Here is a 17,507-nt window from a genome sequence, read left to right on the forward strand (position 1 = left end):
AGTAGCGTCGTGTCCGCCGCCGGCTGTTCGACGACGTTTTATTTTGTCGGCCACTCCACTTCGCACTTCCGGCGGCGAGCCGAGCAAGATGGCGACGCCCGATGAGCTGTTCGTGTGGGAAGGAGACTGGGGCCTGCCGTCCGTCAACAGCGACTGTTTGATGCTTCTGGTCGGTCACTTTTTCTTCCTCCTCGTCTAGCTTTTTTTGGCGGCGCTATCTTAGTTTAGTTTAACTTGTGCTCAAACGGAATAACGATAGCGAGCGCCAAACGAGTAGCCCTGACGTCATTATTGTGCGTCACAGAAAGGAACTTCACGCTAATCTACTATTATATCTTCTCTTTTGACAACGTTTTTTTTTAATTGAATAACATGCTAGCCCAAAAAAAGAAAAATCTTGTCTTTCCTCTGAATTTGAGTGTGGTAACTGTTAATTTGACTAGGTTATGTATGTTTAACGTCAGGACAGGTTGTTTACAGAATAACCGTGGTTCGTCCACCACCCTGAGTGACAGCTGATGTAAATCAGCTTGCTCCGCGGAAATGTTTGTGGTACATTGCGTCAATGTGTGGCGTGCTTTCTTTCGTCTGTCTGTCCGGGCAGGCGTACGCGCAGTTTTCTGGCGCTCCTCTCAAAGTTCACAAGGTGTGCAACCCGTGGAGATCTCCGGGAGGTGAGTTGCTTTCTCGCGACTGTGCCGGCAGGGGGCGCCTCCTCCTCCTCCGCCTCCTCCTCCTCCGCCTCCTCCTCCTCCTCCCCCTTCTCCTCCTCCTCCTCTTCCTCCTCACCTCTCCCCTTGGCCGTCAGGTTCCCTCCCGGCCATGAGGACCGCCGACAAGGAGGCTCTGTGTCGACCTTCCGACATCATCATCCACCTCCGAAAGCAGGCAAGCCACAGGCCGAACGAGCCTTCCTCAAATAGCGCCACGCATACCGATCGTCATTGGCACCAAAATTCCTGAAAGTTGGAGCCACCGTTGAGCCCCATGTACGTAGTAGTATGTTTCGACTGGCTCCATGAAAACCAAAAATGAGCATCGCACGGGCATTCATTGTCTTCAAACAAGGGATAAAGGGAACTTGAACCTTTTGTAGCGCCCTCATACTCAATACTATGATAAAAAAAGGAAAAAAAACTTATCTGAAGTCTAAGATATCTAGAATGCCCCAAAAGTAACTGGTCGTGACTGGAAATATACGGGAAGGCTGCACAATTTGACCAAAAGAAAAATGTACCCACCAAAATGAGGTTGCCTGGAATTCAACCCAAATCAATAAGAAGGCACCCAAAAAATGAGCCAAAATCAACAGGAAGTGACCCCAAATCAATAGGAAAAATGCCCTGTAAATAAATCTGGCCTAAAATAAACAGCAAGTGACTCTCACGAGTTTACCGAGTTGGGCGTCATGGCCAGCGGCGATAGACGTCCGGTCCCTGTTCAAAGGGATTGGACGTGGGGGGGGGCCAACTTATTTGTGTGGGCTAATGAGTTCAGCGGCGTGCGAGGCATTGACAAAGCGAGGCGTCAGCCAGCAAGCCAGCCAGGCAGACAGACGCTTGCTAAGATTTTCCTGCGCCCGCCACATGCTTCCATCTTGTGACCCACATTTTCCTCCCCCAAAGCACGTCGCTAGCTAGCCCTCCCTCTCTCCCTCCTTCCCTCGGCCGGCAGCTGGAAGGCATTAACCCGCTCTCTCGCTCGCTCGCTCGGACGTCAGTCGACTCGTCGGTCCTCCATTCGAGCGAGACCACTCGTGAGGGGCGTTAACGTGATGTCCACGTGAGCGACGACCGCTACTACTACGAACGAGCGTACCCAAAGCGCGCAAACTACTCTCGGGAGTCCGGTCATCTGACCCAAGATGGCCGCCAGCTACGCGCACCACCTTGAGATAAGGAGAACGGGTTCATTCGCCGTCATCCCTCCCGCGTCGATTGGATGGGACGTCTAAGCGCTGTTCACGGCATCTAAATAGTTGACATTCATCATTTAAAAAACAAAACAAAAAACATATTTTACAAATCAACTAGTTTTGACCCGATTGCATCGTCAACGTGAGCGGCCCCTACCAAGATGGCCGCTCCCAAGCCACAAAAAGCGCCTTTCCCGCTCGGGCATCGAATGAAACCGAGTGGTCTTTTTTGTGCAGAAGTACAACGCGGACTTTGACCTGTCGGCCGACGAGGCCGCCGACAGCCTGGCCTTCGTGGCCCTGGTGCAACAGAAGCTGACGCCGGCCGCGGTGGGGGTGCCGTCCGCCCGGGACGACGGGCGCGGCCCACGCGGGCTAATGCTCTTGGTGCTCTTCCCGCACGCTGCTGCTGCCGCCGCCGCCGCCGCCGGCAGATTTACGCTGAGTGGGTGGAGCCCAAGAACTTCGTGGAGGTGACCCGGCGCTGGTACGCCGAGCACAGCGGTTTCCCGCTCGGCCTCTTCCTGCCGGGCCGCATGCGGCGACGCCAGCTGGACAAACTGCGCCTGCTGCGGGGGGACGCCCACCTGGAGGCGTCCGAAGAGCTGGAGAAGGAGGTGGGCCAAAGCCGGCGTCAAGGGCTTTCTCTCTGAGCCCGGTGGCCCCGCCCGCCCGCCCGCCCGATCCTTTTGCGGCGCCCGTGGTCGCTTCCTCATTAGCATCCGATCCCACCCAATTGACCATTGCGCCTTTCAGTTGTACGGCGAGGCGATGGACTGCATGGACCTGCTGGCCCAACGACTGGGCAGACAAAAGTTCTTCTTTGGCGACTCGTGAGTGCCGGTGCGAGGAGGCGGCCGTGGCCGACCTTTGGCCTCGGCTGACCTCTGGCCTCGGCGCAGGCCCTCGTCGCTGGACGCCGTGGTGTTCGGCTGGCTGGCGCCCATCCTCAAGTGCAAGCTGCCCGGCGGCAAGCTGCAGCGCCACCTCAAGTCTTTGGAAAACCTTCACGCCTTCTGCTCCAACATTCTGCTCCTCTACTTTCCCCGTAAGCCGTCGCTCGCTCACTCGCTCGCCGACCGACCCACCCACCGTCCGGGCTTACGTTCGTTGTCGGCAGAAAACGGCGGGGCCGGAGACATCCGTCCCGCCGAGGCCGGCGAGCTGGCCCCCGAGCGGCGAGGCAAGCAGATCCTGTCGGCCCTGGCCGCGCTGGCCGCCATGTTGTCCTACGCCGCGCTCACCGGCATGCTGTCGGTCCGCCACGGGGGGACCCCGGAGCCACAGCGCCACCGCGACCACGAGGACGACGACAACGAAAACTGAAGTGGGCCCTTTCGAGTCCGCGTTTCCTCTCGTCTTCATTTTTCTAATCCAATCTCCTCATTAAAACCCAAAAAAATCAGGCCGCACACACGCACTTTGCATGTTTTGATTCCTTTTCCGTTCACGTCGCGGCATAACAAGCAACGGTAGGTGAAAGGCAAACGGAGTACCCGGAGAAAAGCCAACAATGCAATGCAATAGAGCCGGCCGAGTCAGGGGCCCTGGGTTTGCGGGTCTGGCCTCTGGTCTCTGGACTCCAGCTGCACGCGTGACGTCCACGCTCAGGAATGCGCTTTGCCTTAACGAGCCGTTGTGGGAGAGGTTCCCCCCGAAAAATACCGCCCCGTGGCGCCGTGGCCACGGCAACCGCAAATAAACACGGCCCCGGCACCCCTTCCCCTCTCCCTGCTCTCAACTTTGATTTGCTTGTGAGCAAGTGAGCAAGAGGACGTGGTGACGAGCCTTTTCGAGCCAGGTGACGTCACGGGCCCCGGTAACCCGGCTCGCGTGTGTTTTCTCGGCGGCGGCACGTGGTCACGCTCGCGCGCGCACATTGGAAGGCCCCGCCTGTTTTTGCCCTGTCAGCCCGCTTCTTGTCAGACACCGCTTGAGAAGATGAAGATGACAAGTTTGGTGCTGCTGTCCATCATTTGGCTTTTGGCGGTCGGATCGGCGCAGCAACTTCCGGAACAGCGAGGTAACTACGCACGCACGCACGCACGCACACACAAACACACACTATCGGGACTTTTCTCATTTGACATGGAGTACACGGCAACTTTGACGTAGGACCACGTGAAGTTCTAGGTAGGTGACCCCCGCTCACCTATAGGAACACTTGGTATGCTCCATTTGCGCTGCCCTCAAATCCTACGACCCCTTAAAAAACAAAAACAAAAATGAAGAGTGTGAGCGGTGGCATCAAGACGAACGGGAAAAGCTTTTTCATTCTCGAGCATTAACGGGGCATACCAACTGTTCCCGCAAAAAAGAGCAGACGACAATGGGGCATACCAACCGGGGGCAGTCATGTCTCCAGCCAGAGAGCCTTTTACCCAAGGAGACTTTTGGAACCTCCAAGCAGAAGCCACGGGGCTCGGCGCGTTATTCCACAGCGCTCCATGGCGCGTCCTCAACTCCGGCCGAAACATCTCCACTAAAGCCGTCCCGGAGGGCGTCCGGTCTAGTCTAGTTTTCCACCTCCGACACACCCCAATCCAAGAAGCGGGCGGCCTCGTTATGGGGCTCTCCGGAGAGCTTGCCCACGGCTCGAGGGAGCCGTGGGAAACGGACTGGATGACAGATGGGAGGACCACATTTGCTGACCTGACCTCCTGGCCTGACCCGACCTGACCCCTGTCCTCCACACTCCAACACGGATTCGTGGAGCCTACAAATGTCACAAGGGTATAGTTGAGTGGAAAAAAAAATGGAGGCGGTCCTTCTGTCCGTCCGTCCTCAGTCCTGGACCTGCTGAGTCTTCCGGACCGGGCGCGGGCCGGCCGCTTTTGGGCCGACTGGAGCGCGGCGGACGAGGTGTACGTGGCGGCCGCCATCCGCCTGCCGCCCAAGACGGGCGGCCTCCTGCTGGGCGTCTACGGGAAGCGCGACAACAAGAAGTACCTGGAGGTGGCCGTGGTGGCCAAGGTCAACAAAGGTGAGGCCATCCGTCCGTCTCCCTCCCGGTCCGTCTCCCGGCTTTGCCCCTTTCCGGGGCGCCCTCCTTTTCGTTGGCGTCCGCAGGGCGCCCCCGGCGTTGCCCTTTGGCCGAGCGCTTCCTCTTTGTGCCCTCCGCCCGGCAGTGTCGCTCCGCTTCTGGCGCCCGTCCGACGGTAAGACGGACACGGTCCAGTTGGCCAACGCCGACGTGCTGGACGGGCGCCGCCACTCGCTGCTCTTGCGTCTGGGCGACTTCCGGGGCCGCGGCATGAGGGCGGAGCTGTACGCCGACTGCCGCTCGGTCGACGCGGCCGAGGGGGCGCCGCGCCCGCCGCCTCTCCCCGCCGAGCCCGACGCCCTGGAGATCCGACACGGACAGAAGGCCTACGCACGCGCGCAGGTAGGTTGCGCTCACTTCCCGTCTTTTCCGGCTACTTCTTGTTGATTTCTCTCCATTGGCACATTGAGCCGTCCGTCACTTGTTGTCCAGAGTGGCTTCCCGTTTATTTGGGTCACTTTCCAGCTGATAACCTGGTGATTTTGTGTCGTTTTGGGGTTATTTCCGCGGGAAAGACCAGAAAGATATTTGGAGAGATTCCCAATATTGAATTGAATTCAATTTGTGCCGATCAGATGGTTTTTACAAGTGTTGTCAATTTGCAAAAAAACGCTGGCCCAGATGAAAAGTTTTTCTCTTTAGGGCGCCGTGGAGTCCCTGCGGGTGGCCTTCGGGGGCACCCTGGCTCAAGCCGGTGCCCTGGTGGACTGTGCCTTTCCACGGGACTCCACCCACAATTTAGGTGAGCGCCCCACCCTGCCCCACTTCTTCGGCGGGTCAAGTCACCCCTGCCCGCCTCTCTGTTCGCAGCGAGTGGCGAGCTGCACACCGTCTTGGGTGAGGGCGCCGTCCGAGCGGCCGTCCGTCTGATCGGTCGCCATCCGAACGGCCGTCCATCTGACCGGCCACTTTTTACTTTGGGCTAGCCGAGCACACCAAAGCGCTGATCGGTCAGATGGTCCTCTTCAATCAGATGCTGGGAGAACTGCGACAAGACGTCAAGGAGCAGGTGAGGGACACGGCCTCCGCGGCGGCAGACGCCCCGAGACCGACGGACCGGACGCCCGTCGCCGTCGACGACGGCTGATATTAAATGTTGAAATAACACGGCGATGAGCGACGTTGACGGCAAAAGTCCCGCTTTCCGGAAACGGCCCCCACGCGTCGCCGCGACCGCTCGGCACATGTGCGACGATGCGGCGCGCCGTCGCACCTGTGCCGTTTGTTCGCCAAAAAGCGTGGCCGTCTCGCTAGGGTCGACCTCGGCATCGCACCCGATCCGTGCACGTTGAAATCCACCCGTGACCGCCGGATCTTTCCGGTCCAAAGGGATTGGACGTCTATTGAGCGGGTGGCTAGAACGCGTGGGGAAAAGTGCCAACCTGTGTCTGCACCTGCAGGTGAAGGAGATGTCTCTGCTGAGGAACGCCATTTCCGAGTGTCAAGCGTGCGGTGAGAGTCCGCTGGCGAGCGAGCGAGCGAGCGCACGCCCGTCGGGGCCTTGACGCCCGCCCGCCCGCCCGCCCGCCTCCTAGGTTTCCAGGAGCCGCGCTTGGGCTGCTGGCCCAACCCCTGCCACCCGGGCGTGGCCTGCGCCGAGAGCCCGCAGTTTCCGGGATTCACCTGCGGGCCCTGCCCCCCCGGCACCCTGGGCAACGGGACGCGCTGCGACGACGTGGACGAGGTGGGAAGCGCCGCCCCGCCGTTCGCCGCTTTCCGCGGGAACCCCCGTTGAAAACGCCCGCCTCTCCGCAGTGCCAGGCGCGACCGTGCTTCCTGCCGTCGGCCTGCGTCAACACCCCGGGCGGCTTCCGATGCGACCCCTGCCCGGCCGGCCTGCGGGGGGCGCCCCTGGCCGGGACCGGCCTGCACTACGCCCAGACGCGCAAGCAGGTCACCCGGGTGAGCGAGCCAGCGGCAAGCGCTAAAATGGACGCCGACGCTGCGCTTTTTTTTCTTTTCTAGGAGTGCGTGGACGTGGACGAGTGCACGGAGCTTGCCAACGCGTGCGTCCAAAACTCGGTCTGCGTCAACACGCCGGTGAGATTCCGTGGCGGCGCCCAACTCGCACGCAGGCTTTTTTTTTCCGCCCCGCCCATAACCGGTACGGTTGCTCCGCCACGTGATTGGACGCAATTGCTCCCTCGCGCTCCCCATTGCGGCGGCACGTGTAGGGTGATCGGCCAGCCCGACCCGGGGAAGTACGCGGGCGGGCCATTTCTTAGCGCTCCTCGATACATGCCAACGTGGTACGCCTAGTCTGGAACGGAGAAGGAAAAAAAAAAGGCAAAGGCGAGTAGCCTCTTTGGGCCTTTTTGCGCTCGTCAGGGATCCTTCCACTGCGGCGCCTGCAAAGCCGGTTACCATGGCGACCAGAGCCTGGGCTGCCTCCCCCGCCGCTCCTGCGCCACCTTGACCTTCGACCCCTGCGACGCGCACGCAGACTGCGAGATGGAGAGGAGCGGCCTTCCCATCTGCACGGTGAGCGAGTCGGCCGGGCCGTGGCGGACCGGACCGGACCGGATGGGTTCGGACCGGAGCCGCGTCCCTCCCGGCCCCGCCTTGACGCCGGCGTGCGCAGTGCAAGGTGGGCTGGGCGGGGAACGGCAACACGTGCAGCGTGGACAGCGACCTGGACGGTTACCCCGACCGCCAGCTTCCCTGTCTGGACAACAACAAGCACTGCAGACAGGTACAGTTTCTCCTCTTGGTCTCCGTCCGTCCGTCCGTCCCTCCGTCCATCCGAACGAACGAGGCCTCCTTCGTCCCCCAGGACAACTGCGTGCGGACCCCCAACTCGGGTCAGGACGACGCCGACGGAGACGGCCTCGGCGACCAGTGCGACGACGACGCCGACGGAGACGGCATCAAGAACGTGGAGGTCCTAAAACAAATTCTGAATGTATATGCGAGAGCAACTCATTTAGCAACATGAAGCGGACACCTCATGTTGCTAAATGAGTTGCGGTATTGGCGCTAAAATGAAACATCGAGTAGTAGACTACGTGTACAACGTACTTCAAGAAGATTTTCTTTTTTGCGAAAGCCACTCTAAGATTGTTGATTTGAAGGAAGGCGGCCGTGCCACGCCACGCCAGGGTACGCAGCCGCTCGCTTGGCTAAAATAGCCGCCGCGCGCCTCCCTTACCAACGTCATCCACTGACAATGGCTTTACTCAACTTTCGGCATTTAAAACGTTTTCTGTTTGTTTGTTTTTTTGTTACAGGTAACGGCGAATACAGGGTCGGGGTCACCTTAACCCAGAGTCCTTCTCAAGCCAATGTTACGAGCCGATGGCGCCGTCGATGGCGCACGTACGGCCGTTTGGCGAATGCGGGCGGGGCTGACGAGTTCTCCACGGCGACAGGACAACTGCCGCCTGGTTCCCAACAAGGACCAGCAGAACTCGGACAACGACTCCTTCGGCGACGCCTGCGACAACTGCCCCAACGTACCCAATGGCGAGCAGAGCGACACGGACGGGAACGGGCGAGGAGACGCCTGCGACCTGGACATCGACGGAGACGGTAGCTGCCGAGCCCATTCCGTCCCGACGACCACCTCCCCGACGGACACTGACCCCGAGCGACCCCGCCAGGCATTCCCAACGTGCTGGACAATTGTCCCAAGGTGCCCAACCCCATGCAGACGGACCGAGATCGCGACGGCGTCGGGGACGCCTGCGACACTTGTCCCGAACTCAGCAACCCCACGCAAGTGAGGGCTCGCGCTTCGATTCCTTCGTCGCCGCGCCGCGTCCACTCAGGCCCCGTTTTTCTTTTCCAGACCGACATCGACGACGACTTGGTGGGAGACATCTGCGACACCAACCACGACACGTACGAACTCTTGCGTGGTTTGCCGCTTTGTCCGCCTTCTGTCCATTTGCGGCTGACTTCCTGTTCGGGGGGGGCCTTTAGGGGAGGGGCTCCCCTTTTCTTGAGTTTCCCAATCAGTGGGACTTTTCCACTTGACCTACCGTTGACACGGGGTCAAGCGCGACTGCTTTGGGGGCCATTTCTGGCTGGGGTCACGTTGGTTTACTCTGCTCCGAATTTGGCCGCGCCCTTTGAGTGGAGACGTGACGGGTCGGCGGCGGCTTTTCCCGACGTGACGGCGGCGGCGCGCTTGCCTTTCAGGGACGGCGACGGCCACCAGGACGACCGCGACAACTGCCCCCAGGTCCCCAACGCTTCTCAGCTGGACTCGGACAACGACGGCCTCGGGGACGACTGCGACCCGGACGACGACGAGGACGGCGTGCCCGACGTCGGCGACAACTGCAGACTGGTGGCCAATCCCCACCAGTGGGACCTGGACCGTAAGAGAACGGCCGAATCTCCGCCGCCCAACGCCGGCCGCACGCGCTGACGCGCACCGACGCGCTCCAACTGTCCCAAGTGAACGGCGTGGGCGACGCATGCGAGCGGGACTTTGACGCCGACGCCGTCTTGGACGAGGCGGACGCGTGCCCCGAGAGCGCCGAGGTGACGCTGACCGACTTCCGGTCCTACCAGACGGTGGTTTTGGACCCCGAGGGCGACGCCCAGATCGACCCCGACTGGGTGGTCCTCAACCAGGTGGGCAGACGCCACGCCGTGCCGCTCTTCCCGGTCGCGGCTCACCGTCCTACCTTTGGTCCGCAGGGGATGGAGATCGTCCAGACCGCCAACAGCGACCCGGGCCTCGCTGTAGGTAGGTGGTCCGGGGCGGGACGCCCCAGTGGGGACGGACGGCTCATGGTCGTCCCTTGGGCGCAGGCTACACCGCTTTCAACGGCGTGGACTTTGAGGGAACCTTCCACGTGAACACGGTGACGGACGACGACTACGCCGGCTTGGTCTTCTCCTACCAGGACTCGTCCAGTTTCTACACCGTCATGTGGAAACAAACGGCGCAAGTCTACTGGCAGACGCGGCCGTTCAGCGCCACCGCCAGCCCCGCCTTGCACCTGAAGGTCGGCCCGGCTTCGTGCTTCTTTCCCTTTTCCGGCGCCGCGTCGCCGCCTTCGCCGCTCTCGTGACTACTCTGCCGCGCCTCCTCCCTCCCTGGGCCGGCCGGCGCTCAGGTGGTGAAGTCGCGCACGGGTCCGGGCGAGTATTTGAGGAACGCGCTGTGGCACACGGGCGACACGGAGGGCGAGGCCAGGCTACTGTGGGAAGACCCCAGAAACGTGGGCTGGAAGGACAAGACCTCGTACCGCTGGCAGATCAGCCACCGCCCGCAGGCCGGATACATCCGGTCGGTCGCCGGCTCGCTCGCCCGTTCGCCCGTTCACCCCCGCCCGCCGAGCAAAGAGGCGCGCTGACGCCACGCGCTCCGCCGCAGGATCCGTCTGTTCGAGGGCTCCCGGGAGGTGGCCGACTCGGGCCCGGTGACGGACGGCACCTTGAAGGGGGGCCGGCTGGGCGTCCTCTGCTTCTCCCAGGAAAACATCATCTGGTCCAATCTGCGCTACCGCTGCAACGGTAAGCACGCGCCTCGCCCACCGTTAACCTGAGCGCTCCACTCACGCCGCCTCGCCGCTTTCAGACACGCTTCCCGAAGACTTCCTCACGCAAGGCCAGAAGGTGGTGATGCACGTCCAAGTGTGAGCGCGGGCAGGAGGCGGAGCGGCCGGAGGGACCACCCCCAGCAACTCCTTGGCCATCCTTTTTCCTAAAGCCCGTCCTTGGACACAGAATGGCAAACTGAAAGATGCCACACAAGACTATCCAACTTGTTAATATTGTCTTGTTTATTCAGAAAAAAAAGCAGTGGACGGAAAAGTCTTTGGGCAAGCAAGGGGGGCCAGGGGCCAGGGCCCAATCTGACCCTGACCCCAGGTGAGAAAGGAAGAACAGACAGAAGAATAAAAAAAAGTACAACATGACGCACGCTATTTAATGTTAGCAGCGGTGCCATATGACGAGGGCCGTGGGGCCAAGTCACTAAAGCGAAGACAGGTCGGCTAGGGGAAGGTGAGTCTGCAAGCCACGTGACGGAGAGCTCACCTGCGATTCGGCTTGAGGAAACGTGTCGAGGGCGCGGAGCGTCGGGGCGAATCTGAGCCAAGCTCGCGAGCGCTCGTTGGCACTGACCGGCAAAAAGAAGCCCAGGTCGTCCGTCTTCTTGCAAGCCCAGGATCCCCCCCCCCCAAAAAAAAATGGCCGTGGCAAAACATTTTCCCTTTCCACCTGCTCCATTGGGTTTCAATGGGAAAACATGATTCCAAATTCCACAGGGAGTGACCTGAACGGCCCTAAAATCAACAGGAAGTGAGCCCAAAATCCCACCCAAAAAACGAGGAAATCCCACATTTGTATCCATCAACCGTTTTGGGCTAAAAATGTACAGTTCCACATCCAACCAGCAGACGGCGATCCAAAACAACTCCCCGTGCCTATATGCGTATACATACCTATATTACATTGTTCCAAACTTTTGGAGGGCTTGGCATTGAGGGAGTGTATATAATCGAATGTTTACGTTCGGCTCGTTGCTAACGCCACTTTGTTCGCCCCTCCAAATGCGACATTGATAGGATAAAAGAGCAGCATTTTTGTTTTTATCTGGCAACCCAGAGCGGAAGAGAGCGTGCGCTTTAACAGTTGCACTCCCATTTTTGGCCTCCCGTCTTTCTTCGAACCCTACATTTCCTGTCGGAGCGTTTGGAAAATGTGTCTCGGGTTTTCCACGTGCCGTTTGAACGCTCGATTATTTGTGAAGGACTTTCTCTCTATTGTTTACTAACAAATGTAAATCCGAACGGCATCTGCGTTCCGTCATGGCGGGATCGCTGGGAACGCCTTTCTTTCCTCATCTCGTTCGATGAACATCTCTGCCGTGGCACGGGGACGAAAAGGCGTGCCGAGTCAACGGACGGAACCAACGGCGCTCGAGGCCGACGGGAGGGCTCTCGATTCTATTGGCGGCGACGGCCGGGTGGGCGCGGCCTAGAAACAGCAGGAGTCGGCGAGTCTCCAACATGGCGGCCGAGTAGAGCGCCTTCGGCTAGAGCTAGCGTCAGCACTTCTTTCGATTTCTTTCCATTTGCGCCCGTCAGCTTCAGGCCTAGCAACATGGAAATGGACATGAAGAAGAGGGTCCATTTGGAGCTGAAGGACAGAAGTCCCTCGGAGGTGCGTGAATCGTTCCCCCCTCCGTTCCCCCTTTCCCTTTTCCCCCACGGAACGTCGTCTCGCTTGTTTTTTGGCGTCGAGTGCGGCGCACGCCGACGTTCGTGCTCTTTATTCGGCCGCCGTCCTTGTCGTTCGCCTCGTTTCGTGCTCGTCGTCGTGGAAGCGTCGCCTTCCTTCGCGCCTTTCGCTCGCTCGACGGGACCTGTTTGAATCGCGTTTTGGCGCGAAAATCGCCCGCCCCGCCTTCCAGCTTGGGGGCTCGGTTCCCATGGTTACCGCCACCAGCTCCCTCCTCGCGTGGGGTCGCGGGTTTTCCGCGGCCGGCGTACGCGCACGCGCACGCGCACGAGCTCGTCGCTTGCCAGTGTCCACAGTGGTTCTCGTCGTATGCTAGGTGTGCGTGTTGGCTTTGGACACGTGTCGCTCGGGCGACGGCGAGGTGGAAGGCGTGACGGAGGAGTTCTCCGCTCTGGAGGTTCTGCGCATGGTCAACGTGGGCCTCAAGTCGCTGGCCAAACTGCCGCCTTTGCCCAAACTGCTCGAGGTGGGTGCGAGCCCGTCCATCCATCCGCACCGGCGGGGGGGTCGCCGCCACCGCCCGCCTCACGCGCCGCCGTCTTTTCCAGCTGGACTTGAGCGACAACGCCATCTGCGGCGGTTTGGAGGCGCTGGCCCAAAAGTGTCCCAACCTGACCCGCCTCAACATCAGCGGGAATAAGACGGTGGACGTGGCCGCCCTGGAGGCTCTGGTGAGTGAGGGCCGGCCGGCGGGCGGGCGGGCGTCGGACCGGGCGTCGGACCTCTCCCAGGCCCCTGACTCCTACCTCCCTCCGTCCGTCCATCCATCCATCCGCAGAAACCCCTCCAGAAGCTCAAGACTCTGGAGGTGTTCGGTCGGCAGGCCGGCGCGCGGGACGACCGCCGCCACGCCGTCTTCCGCCTCCTGCCTCAGGTCGCGTGCCTGGACGGCTTGAATCGGCGGGACGACCGGGCGCCGGACGATGACGATGATGACGACGACGACGACGGTGAGCCACCGCGTGGACAGGCTTGGGAGATGACCAATGTCACTTTGGGAATTTTGCCTCGCAGGTGAGGACGCCGGCCCCCGTGGCGACGACCGAGACGACAATGCCTCTGAGGAAGAGGACGATGATGATGATGAGGAGGAGGTGGGGCTGTCCTACCTGATGAAAGAGGGCATCCAGGTGAGTCTCGTTTCAAATCTTTGGGAAGAGTATAACGGAATGCCGCGTTGACCGGGCTCCCCGATAGTTACATGGCGTTGCCACCGGCACCCCGGCCCACCAGAATATACGGCACCTGCTCGAATTGGAATTTTGCCAACCTTTTGTCTCTAAAGTCAGGGCGGCCATGTCGGTAGGGGCGACATTCAAATCCGGTGCCGGGGCGGGAGCTTCTTTATCCGACCGCTGGACGAGCGCCAAGTCGGCGCCCACTTATCGGGGCTCGCGGCTCCGAGCGGAACGCGGTTGGCGCGGAGAGATCCCGCCGGGCTTTTAGCTGGCTCCATTTCATGGTGCGCAATTGGCCAAAAGCCTGAAAATGGACGGGATTTTTTGATTTTTCAAAAGAAGTGCACCCAAATTATGGTCGCCGGTGTACAGAAAGCCGACACGGCAAAAGTGGCGCTCGTTGGCGCCTTCCGCCAAAAGAAAACCGCCCTGACCCAAAGTGAAAGGAAAGTCTGGTAAAATCACCCACTCGTTCCCAGGACGACGACGAAGACGACGGCGACTACGTGGAGGAAGACGAGGAGGAAGAGGAGGAGGAAGACGGAGGTGAGCTCGAGCGACGCGGCCCGGACGGGGGTCAAAGGTTAAACGCCGCCGCGGCTGGCGTTCTAGACGAGGAGGCGGTCCGGGGTGACAAGAGGAAGCGAGACGACGACAACGACGAAGACGACGAAGAAGAAGACGACCAATAGGGGAGATGGGCCGCGGCCGCTCTTGGCCAACGGCCAGCGCGGTCGCTCGGCCGCTTCCGGTGTGGCGTGTAAATAGTTTTTGTTTTTTTTCTTAAACTGCTCCTTCCTGGCATCATTTTGTGATTGCGTGAGCTGCATATTTTTCATTAAAAAGGCCACGAGCTTTCAGAACGCCTTCCTTTCCACGTTTGGTCTGCGATTGGACGCCATCCCGCCACAGCCGAAGAGACGCCTCGAGGCCTTCTTTCAATCCAGCCGGATTTCTTTTATTACGGCGTGACCGAAAGATGGCCGACAAAGGCGGGTCCGTCCGACGAGCCGGCCTCGGGCGGGACAATGGGGCGCTCCCCGCCGTCTCCGCGGCAGAGTTCCCGGAGCCGCTCCGCCTCGTTCAGAAGCCGGCCGGCCCTCTCCAGGGCCTCCAGCGCCTCCCTCAGGAGCCGCGAGGCTTCCTCTCTCATTTCCTCCGCCGTCCGCGTCCCTTCGGCCGGGTCCCGCGCCGTCGCCTCCGCCAGCAGCCGGCGGGCTCGGGCCGCCTCCGGGCCCAGCAGGCTTCGGAGGCGGCCCTCGGACGAGGAGGCCCGGCTCCGAATCTCGTCGGCGGAGGCGTCGCCCCGCTTCTCGTCGCTCCAGATCTCGCCGGCGGAGGCGCGCCGTTTTTCCAGGGATTTCCCGGATTCCGCCGCCGCCGCCGCCCTGGCCTCGCGCGGCAGGCTCCGGCACTTTCCGGGAGCCGGGTCGGAGAGCGCGCCGTCCGAGGCGGGCGGGCTTTCTCCCCCGTCCTCGCTGGCCGGCTCCTCCGTCTCTTCCGTTAGATCCGGTGTCGCCGTCCCCTCCGACCAGGAGGCCTGGGAAGGAGGAGGCGGGAGGACCTCAGAGGCCAGCGGCCGGCGAAGCGCGCCGGCCTTACGGGAGAAGCGGACGTACCGCGGCCAGAAGGTGAGCCCGACTGGGCGGGCGGCGGCCGTGACGGAGCCGGGCTCGCTCTCTCGTGGGGTGATGCAGCCGGGCCTCCTCCGCCGTCACCTGCAATGCAAAAAAACGGGGCTACTTCCTCTTAGCGCTCTCGGGAGGTGTGGGCGCCGGTGGCTTCGCTGTTTGCACCGATACCCACAACGCCAAGGTACACGGTGGATTGGTCGCCCGGAAGGTAAGTGATAATTACCATTGAAATTGTTGCTCAAATTCCCTAAATACAAACTGCGTATTACTATTTAGTCATACTTAATGCCCTAGTAATTGTTAGGCTCAAGAAAAGCTCCAAATTTGCCGGACTTTTATTGTTTTTTGTTGGAGAACTTGCTAAGACCCTGACTGACAGACGTCGCTTCTTAAAGGGACAACGCATGTACATACAAACTCTTGTACACTCACACGTGGGCTCAGTGAAACGGCTCATGGCCATTGTTGCCTTTGATTGATGTTTAGACTGTGTTGTTTTACCTTGTTTTGTCGCCTGTCTTTTGGTCACCCGTTGTCGCGGTCGGGGCGACCAAAAGACCGGCGACCAATCGACCGCACACGCAACGCCAATCCCCTACTCACGTCGCGTTTTGGGACAAACCCCAACAACCCTCGCTCGGCTGTAATGACGCCGCTTAACCCGTTGAGATTGAAAGACGTCAGACTCGATTGACGGACGGTGGCAATGCGCCAAAAGAGCTTTTGGTGGCCTCGCCCACTCCATTCCATTTGATAGCAAGTTTGGCCAGGCAGGCCCACGAGTGCTCCGTTTCGTTCTGGCTCGAGCGCTAAGCCGGCGCTAGCCCAACTGCCATCGGTGCAATGGCAGTATTAGAAGATAGAGGGAGGACTCGCCGCCGCTACCTGGTCAAGGACTTTGTTCTTGGCCCGGGCGATGGCGCCGTTGAGTACGTTGATCCACGACTCTTTGTCCTCGGGGCTCACGGCCAGGAACAGAACGTCGACGCCCTGAAAGGCCCGCGGGCGTCAACGTCGGCGGCGCCGGCCGGCGAGAGTCGCACGCGCGTACCGTTTCGTGCGTGGCGGGGCACCGCTGCAGCGCAAACTTGCTGCGGTCCTTTTTGCCGCGACTTTTCCTTTTGGGGTTCTTGACGTCGTCGCAGCCGCGGAAGTGGCTCAGGTCCAGAACCTCGCCGGCTCCGTGCCCCTGCGGCCAAGGGGCCCGGTGAGCCGCTCGTCAGCGGTGGTGCCGGGCTGGGGAAACTTTGCCCACTAACCTCCTTCTCGCAGAGCATCAGCTGTTCTTCTTTGAGGACCACGAAGCGGCTCCTCCAGATCTCCCGGAACACCCCCTTGCCGCAGAACCTCCGCAGCCAGCCCGCCTTGTCGGCTCCGTCCGCCAACTCCGGCTCCTGAAAGGTGAGGGACGCTCAGCCCGCCACCCGAGGGAACGATAGCCGTCGCGACCGTGGCGTCCCGGGAAGTGGAAGGGGGCGGACGTATTCTTTGGCTTTGGCGCGCCCGACGGCCCGACATTTCTTTCCCCGCCGGTTTGACGTCAGTTGGAGACGAAACGACGACGGCTTTATTTCTCGATGGATTTGACGTCAGCTCAAAACGAAACGAGGGCCCGCTTCCCGTTTTTCTCCACCGACCGCAAAAGGGGAAACGGCAGGCCCCGAGTTTCCCCTTTTTCGCGGACGTGCCAAAACCAACGTTGGGCGTAGCCTCGTTTTCTCAAAGGTTCACACCCAACTTGGACGTAGATCGATCGATGGGTCGCTCTGAATTTCAACCCCCTTTTTTTGTACCGGAAGGGCGACTGGACAGTGGGCATGACCAGCGTTCCTCTTTTTACCGGCCCAGGACGAAACGAGAACCCCCCCCTAAGAGATACTTGGGCGACGGGTTGGCTTCGAGGATGCCATATGGGCAGTAATGGCGGTACGGGCACGGCGCCACGCGAGGATTTCCGATGGATCCTCGGGGGCCGGCGGCTTGTCATTTTTCAACTGGGAAAGTTCCCGAGCAGAGTTTCATTTTGACAGGCGGAAGGAAGCGTCCAAATAACGTCTCCTTTCCGAGGAGGCCTTTTGCCAGTCCGACTTTGCTCTTTGCCTCCCTCCCTCCTACCTGCCGCGTGCGTTGGTGTCCTCACCTGGCCAGCCTCGCCTGTTTTGTTCTTCTTCATTGTTGTCTTGCAGTTTCCTGGCGTCCGTCAGAAGGCCTCCATTCTTGGAGGGGAAGGGACGGAGCCTCCGCCGGCCGCCGCCGCCGCCGCCGCGCGTCTCGTGAGCCGCGGCTGAGCCGAGCTGAGCCGAGTTGAGTTGAGCGAGTGTCCGGTTACTGTCTGTCGGGGTGGCCTCCCCGCCTCTTCCCTTTCCCGGCCGTTGGCTCGCTCGCTCGTTCGCTCGCTTACTTGCTCATCTTGAATCGGCCCCCTGCTGGCTGAGCTCGGCAACTCCGCGGCGCCCCCTGCTGGACTCTGTTCGGAACTCGCTCACTCAACCCTAACCGAGCCAGTTGCAATTGTGGCGGAGTTGCTCTCCCTCCCT

The 17,507-nt window shown here is 60.6% G+C and overlaps 4 protein-coding genes across 8 annotated transcripts; 3 read left to right on the forward strand and 1 right to left on the reverse strand.

Moving 5' to 3' along the window:
- The first annotated feature begins 3 nt into the window (after positions 1-3).
- On the forward strand, positions 4-3,327 carry LOC144073015 (metaxin-1-like). Its single transcript, XM_077598510.1, has 8 exons — positions 4-169; positions 605-674; positions 809-888; positions 2,153-2,245; positions 2,350-2,532; positions 2,672-2,748; positions 2,818-2,963; positions 3,036-3,327. Exons 1-8 carry the CDS (start codon positions 89-91, stop codon positions 3,239-3,241), a joined length of 936 nt encoding a protein of 311 aa, XP_077454636.1. The 5' UTR covers positions 4-88; the 3' UTR covers positions 3,242-3,327.
- Positions 3,328-3,450: 123 nt separating this feature from the next.
- Positions 3,451-10,828, forward strand: LOC144073004 (thrombospondin-3b-like). Of its 4 annotated transcripts, XM_077598488.1 has the most exons (23): positions 3,451-3,938; positions 4,704-4,898; positions 5,044-5,300; positions 5,601-5,700; positions 5,769-5,795; positions 5,885-5,967; positions 6,359-6,410; positions 6,494-6,642; positions 6,714-6,851; positions 6,924-6,998; positions 7,287-7,439; positions 7,540-7,650; positions 7,732-7,839; positions 8,327-8,486; positions 8,558-8,676; positions 8,746-8,798; positions 9,099-9,280; positions 9,361-9,539; positions 9,606-9,654; positions 9,720-9,916; positions 10,028-10,200; positions 10,288-10,427; positions 10,492-10,828. In XM_077598488.1, the coding sequence occupies exons 1-23, from the start codon at positions 3,857-3,859 to the stop codon at positions 10,551-10,553; spliced, it is 2,844 nt and encodes a 947-aa protein (XP_077454614.1). In that variant the 5' UTR covers positions 3,451-3,856; the 3' UTR covers positions 10,554-10,828. The 4 variants fall into 4 exon arrangements, with proteins under 4 accessions (XP_077454614.1, XP_077454612.1, XP_077454613.1 ...); XM_077598486.1 differs by having other exon boundaries at positions 7,540-7,839; XM_077598487.1 differs by having other exon boundaries at positions 8,558-8,798.
- Positions 10,829-11,524: 696 nt separating this feature from the next.
- On the forward strand, positions 11,525-14,359 carry LOC144073016 (acidic leucine-rich nuclear phosphoprotein 32 family member E-like). 2 transcript variants are annotated; one of them, XR_013299991.1, is made up of 8 exons: positions 11,525-12,080; positions 12,475-12,624; positions 12,707-12,829; positions 12,937-13,108; positions 13,173-13,288; positions 13,816-13,882; positions 13,949-14,096; positions 14,183-14,359. XR_013299991.1 is itself a non-coding variant. In XM_077598511.1 (7 exons), the coding sequence occupies exons 1-7, from the start codon at positions 12,021-12,023 to the stop codon at positions 14,026-14,028; spliced, it is 768 nt and encodes a 255-aa protein (XP_077454637.1). In that variant the 5' UTR covers positions 11,526-12,020; the 3' UTR covers positions 14,029-14,175. The 2 variants fall into 2 exon arrangements, 1 of the variants encoding a protein (XP_077454637.1); XM_077598511.1 differs by lacking the exon at positions 14,183-14,359 and having other exon boundaries at positions 11,526-12,080; positions 13,949-14,175.
- plekho1b (pleckstrin homology domain containing, family O member 1b) lies at positions 13,953-17,492 on the reverse strand. The gene is made up of 6 exons (XM_077598505.1): positions 17,111-17,492; positions 16,230-16,364; positions 16,022-16,159; positions 15,856-15,960; positions 14,956-15,054; positions 13,953-14,876 (listed from the first exon to the last, which is right to left on the reverse strand). The coding sequence occupies exons 1-6, from the start codon at positions 17,141-17,143 to the stop codon at positions 14,298-14,300; spliced, it is 1,089 nt and encodes a 362-aa protein (XP_077454631.1). The 5' UTR covers positions 17,144-17,492; the 3' UTR covers positions 13,953-14,297.
- Positions 17,493-17,507: the final 15 nt, after the last annotated feature.

Source organism: Stigmatopora argus, chromosome 4 (genome assembly GCF_051989625.1).
Source record: "Stigmatopora argus isolate UIUO_Sarg chromosome 4, RoL_Sarg_1.0, whole genome shotgun sequence".
Classification (NCBI taxonomy): domain Eukaryota; kingdom Metazoa; phylum Chordata; class Actinopteri; order Syngnathiformes; family Syngnathidae; genus Stigmatopora; species Stigmatopora argus.

Bases quoted from the DNA above. Each gene is read 5' to 3' on its own strand.
- LOC144073015 (XM_077598510.1), top strand. From the start codon at position 89: ATGGCGACGCCCGATGAGCTGTTCGTGTGGGAAGGAGACTGGGGCCTG. The intron at 889-2,152 runs GCAAGCCACAGG...TTTTTTGTGCAG, and splicing joins TCATCCACCTCCGAAAGCAG to AAGTACAACGCGGACTTTGA. The intron at 2,533-2,671 runs GTGGGCCAAAGC...TGCGCCTTTCAG, and splicing joins CCGAAGAGCTGGAGAAGGAG to TTGTACGGCGAGGCGATGGA.
- LOC144073004 (XM_077598486.1), top strand. From the start codon at position 3,857: ATGAAGATGACAAGTTTGGTGCTGCTGTCCATCATTTGGCTTTTGGCG. The intron at 6,999-7,286 runs GTGAGATTCCGT...TGCGCTCGTCAG, and splicing joins CGGTCTGCGTCAACACGCCG to GGATCCTTCCACTGCGGCGC. The intron at 8,677-8,745 runs GTGAGGGCTCGC...TTTCTTTTCCAG, and splicing joins AACTCAGCAACCCCACGCAA to ACCGACATCGACGACGACTT.
- LOC144073016 (XM_077598511.1), top strand. From the start codon at position 12,021: ATGGAAATGGACATGAAGAAGAGGGTCCATTTGGAGCTGAAGGACAGA. The intron at 12,081-12,474 runs GTGCGTGAATCG...GTCGTATGCTAG, and splicing joins AGGACAGAAGTCCCTCGGAG to GTGTGCGTGTTGGCTTTGGA. The intron at 12,830-12,936 runs GTGAGTGAGGGC...ATCCATCCGCAG, and splicing joins TGGCCGCCCTGGAGGCTCTG to AAACCCCTCCAGAAGCTCAA.
- plekho1b (XM_077598505.1), bottom strand. From the start codon at position 17,143: ATGAAGAAGAACAAAACAGGCGAGGCTGGCCAG. The intron at 16,365-17,110 runs GTGAGGACACCA...CTCACCTTTCAG, and splicing joins AAACAGGCGAGGCTGGCCAG to GAGCCGGAGTTGGCGGACGG. The intron at 15,961-16,021 runs GTACGCGCGTGC...CGGGCCTTTCAG, and splicing joins GCCCCGCCACGCACGAAACG to GGCGTCGACGTTCTGTTCCT.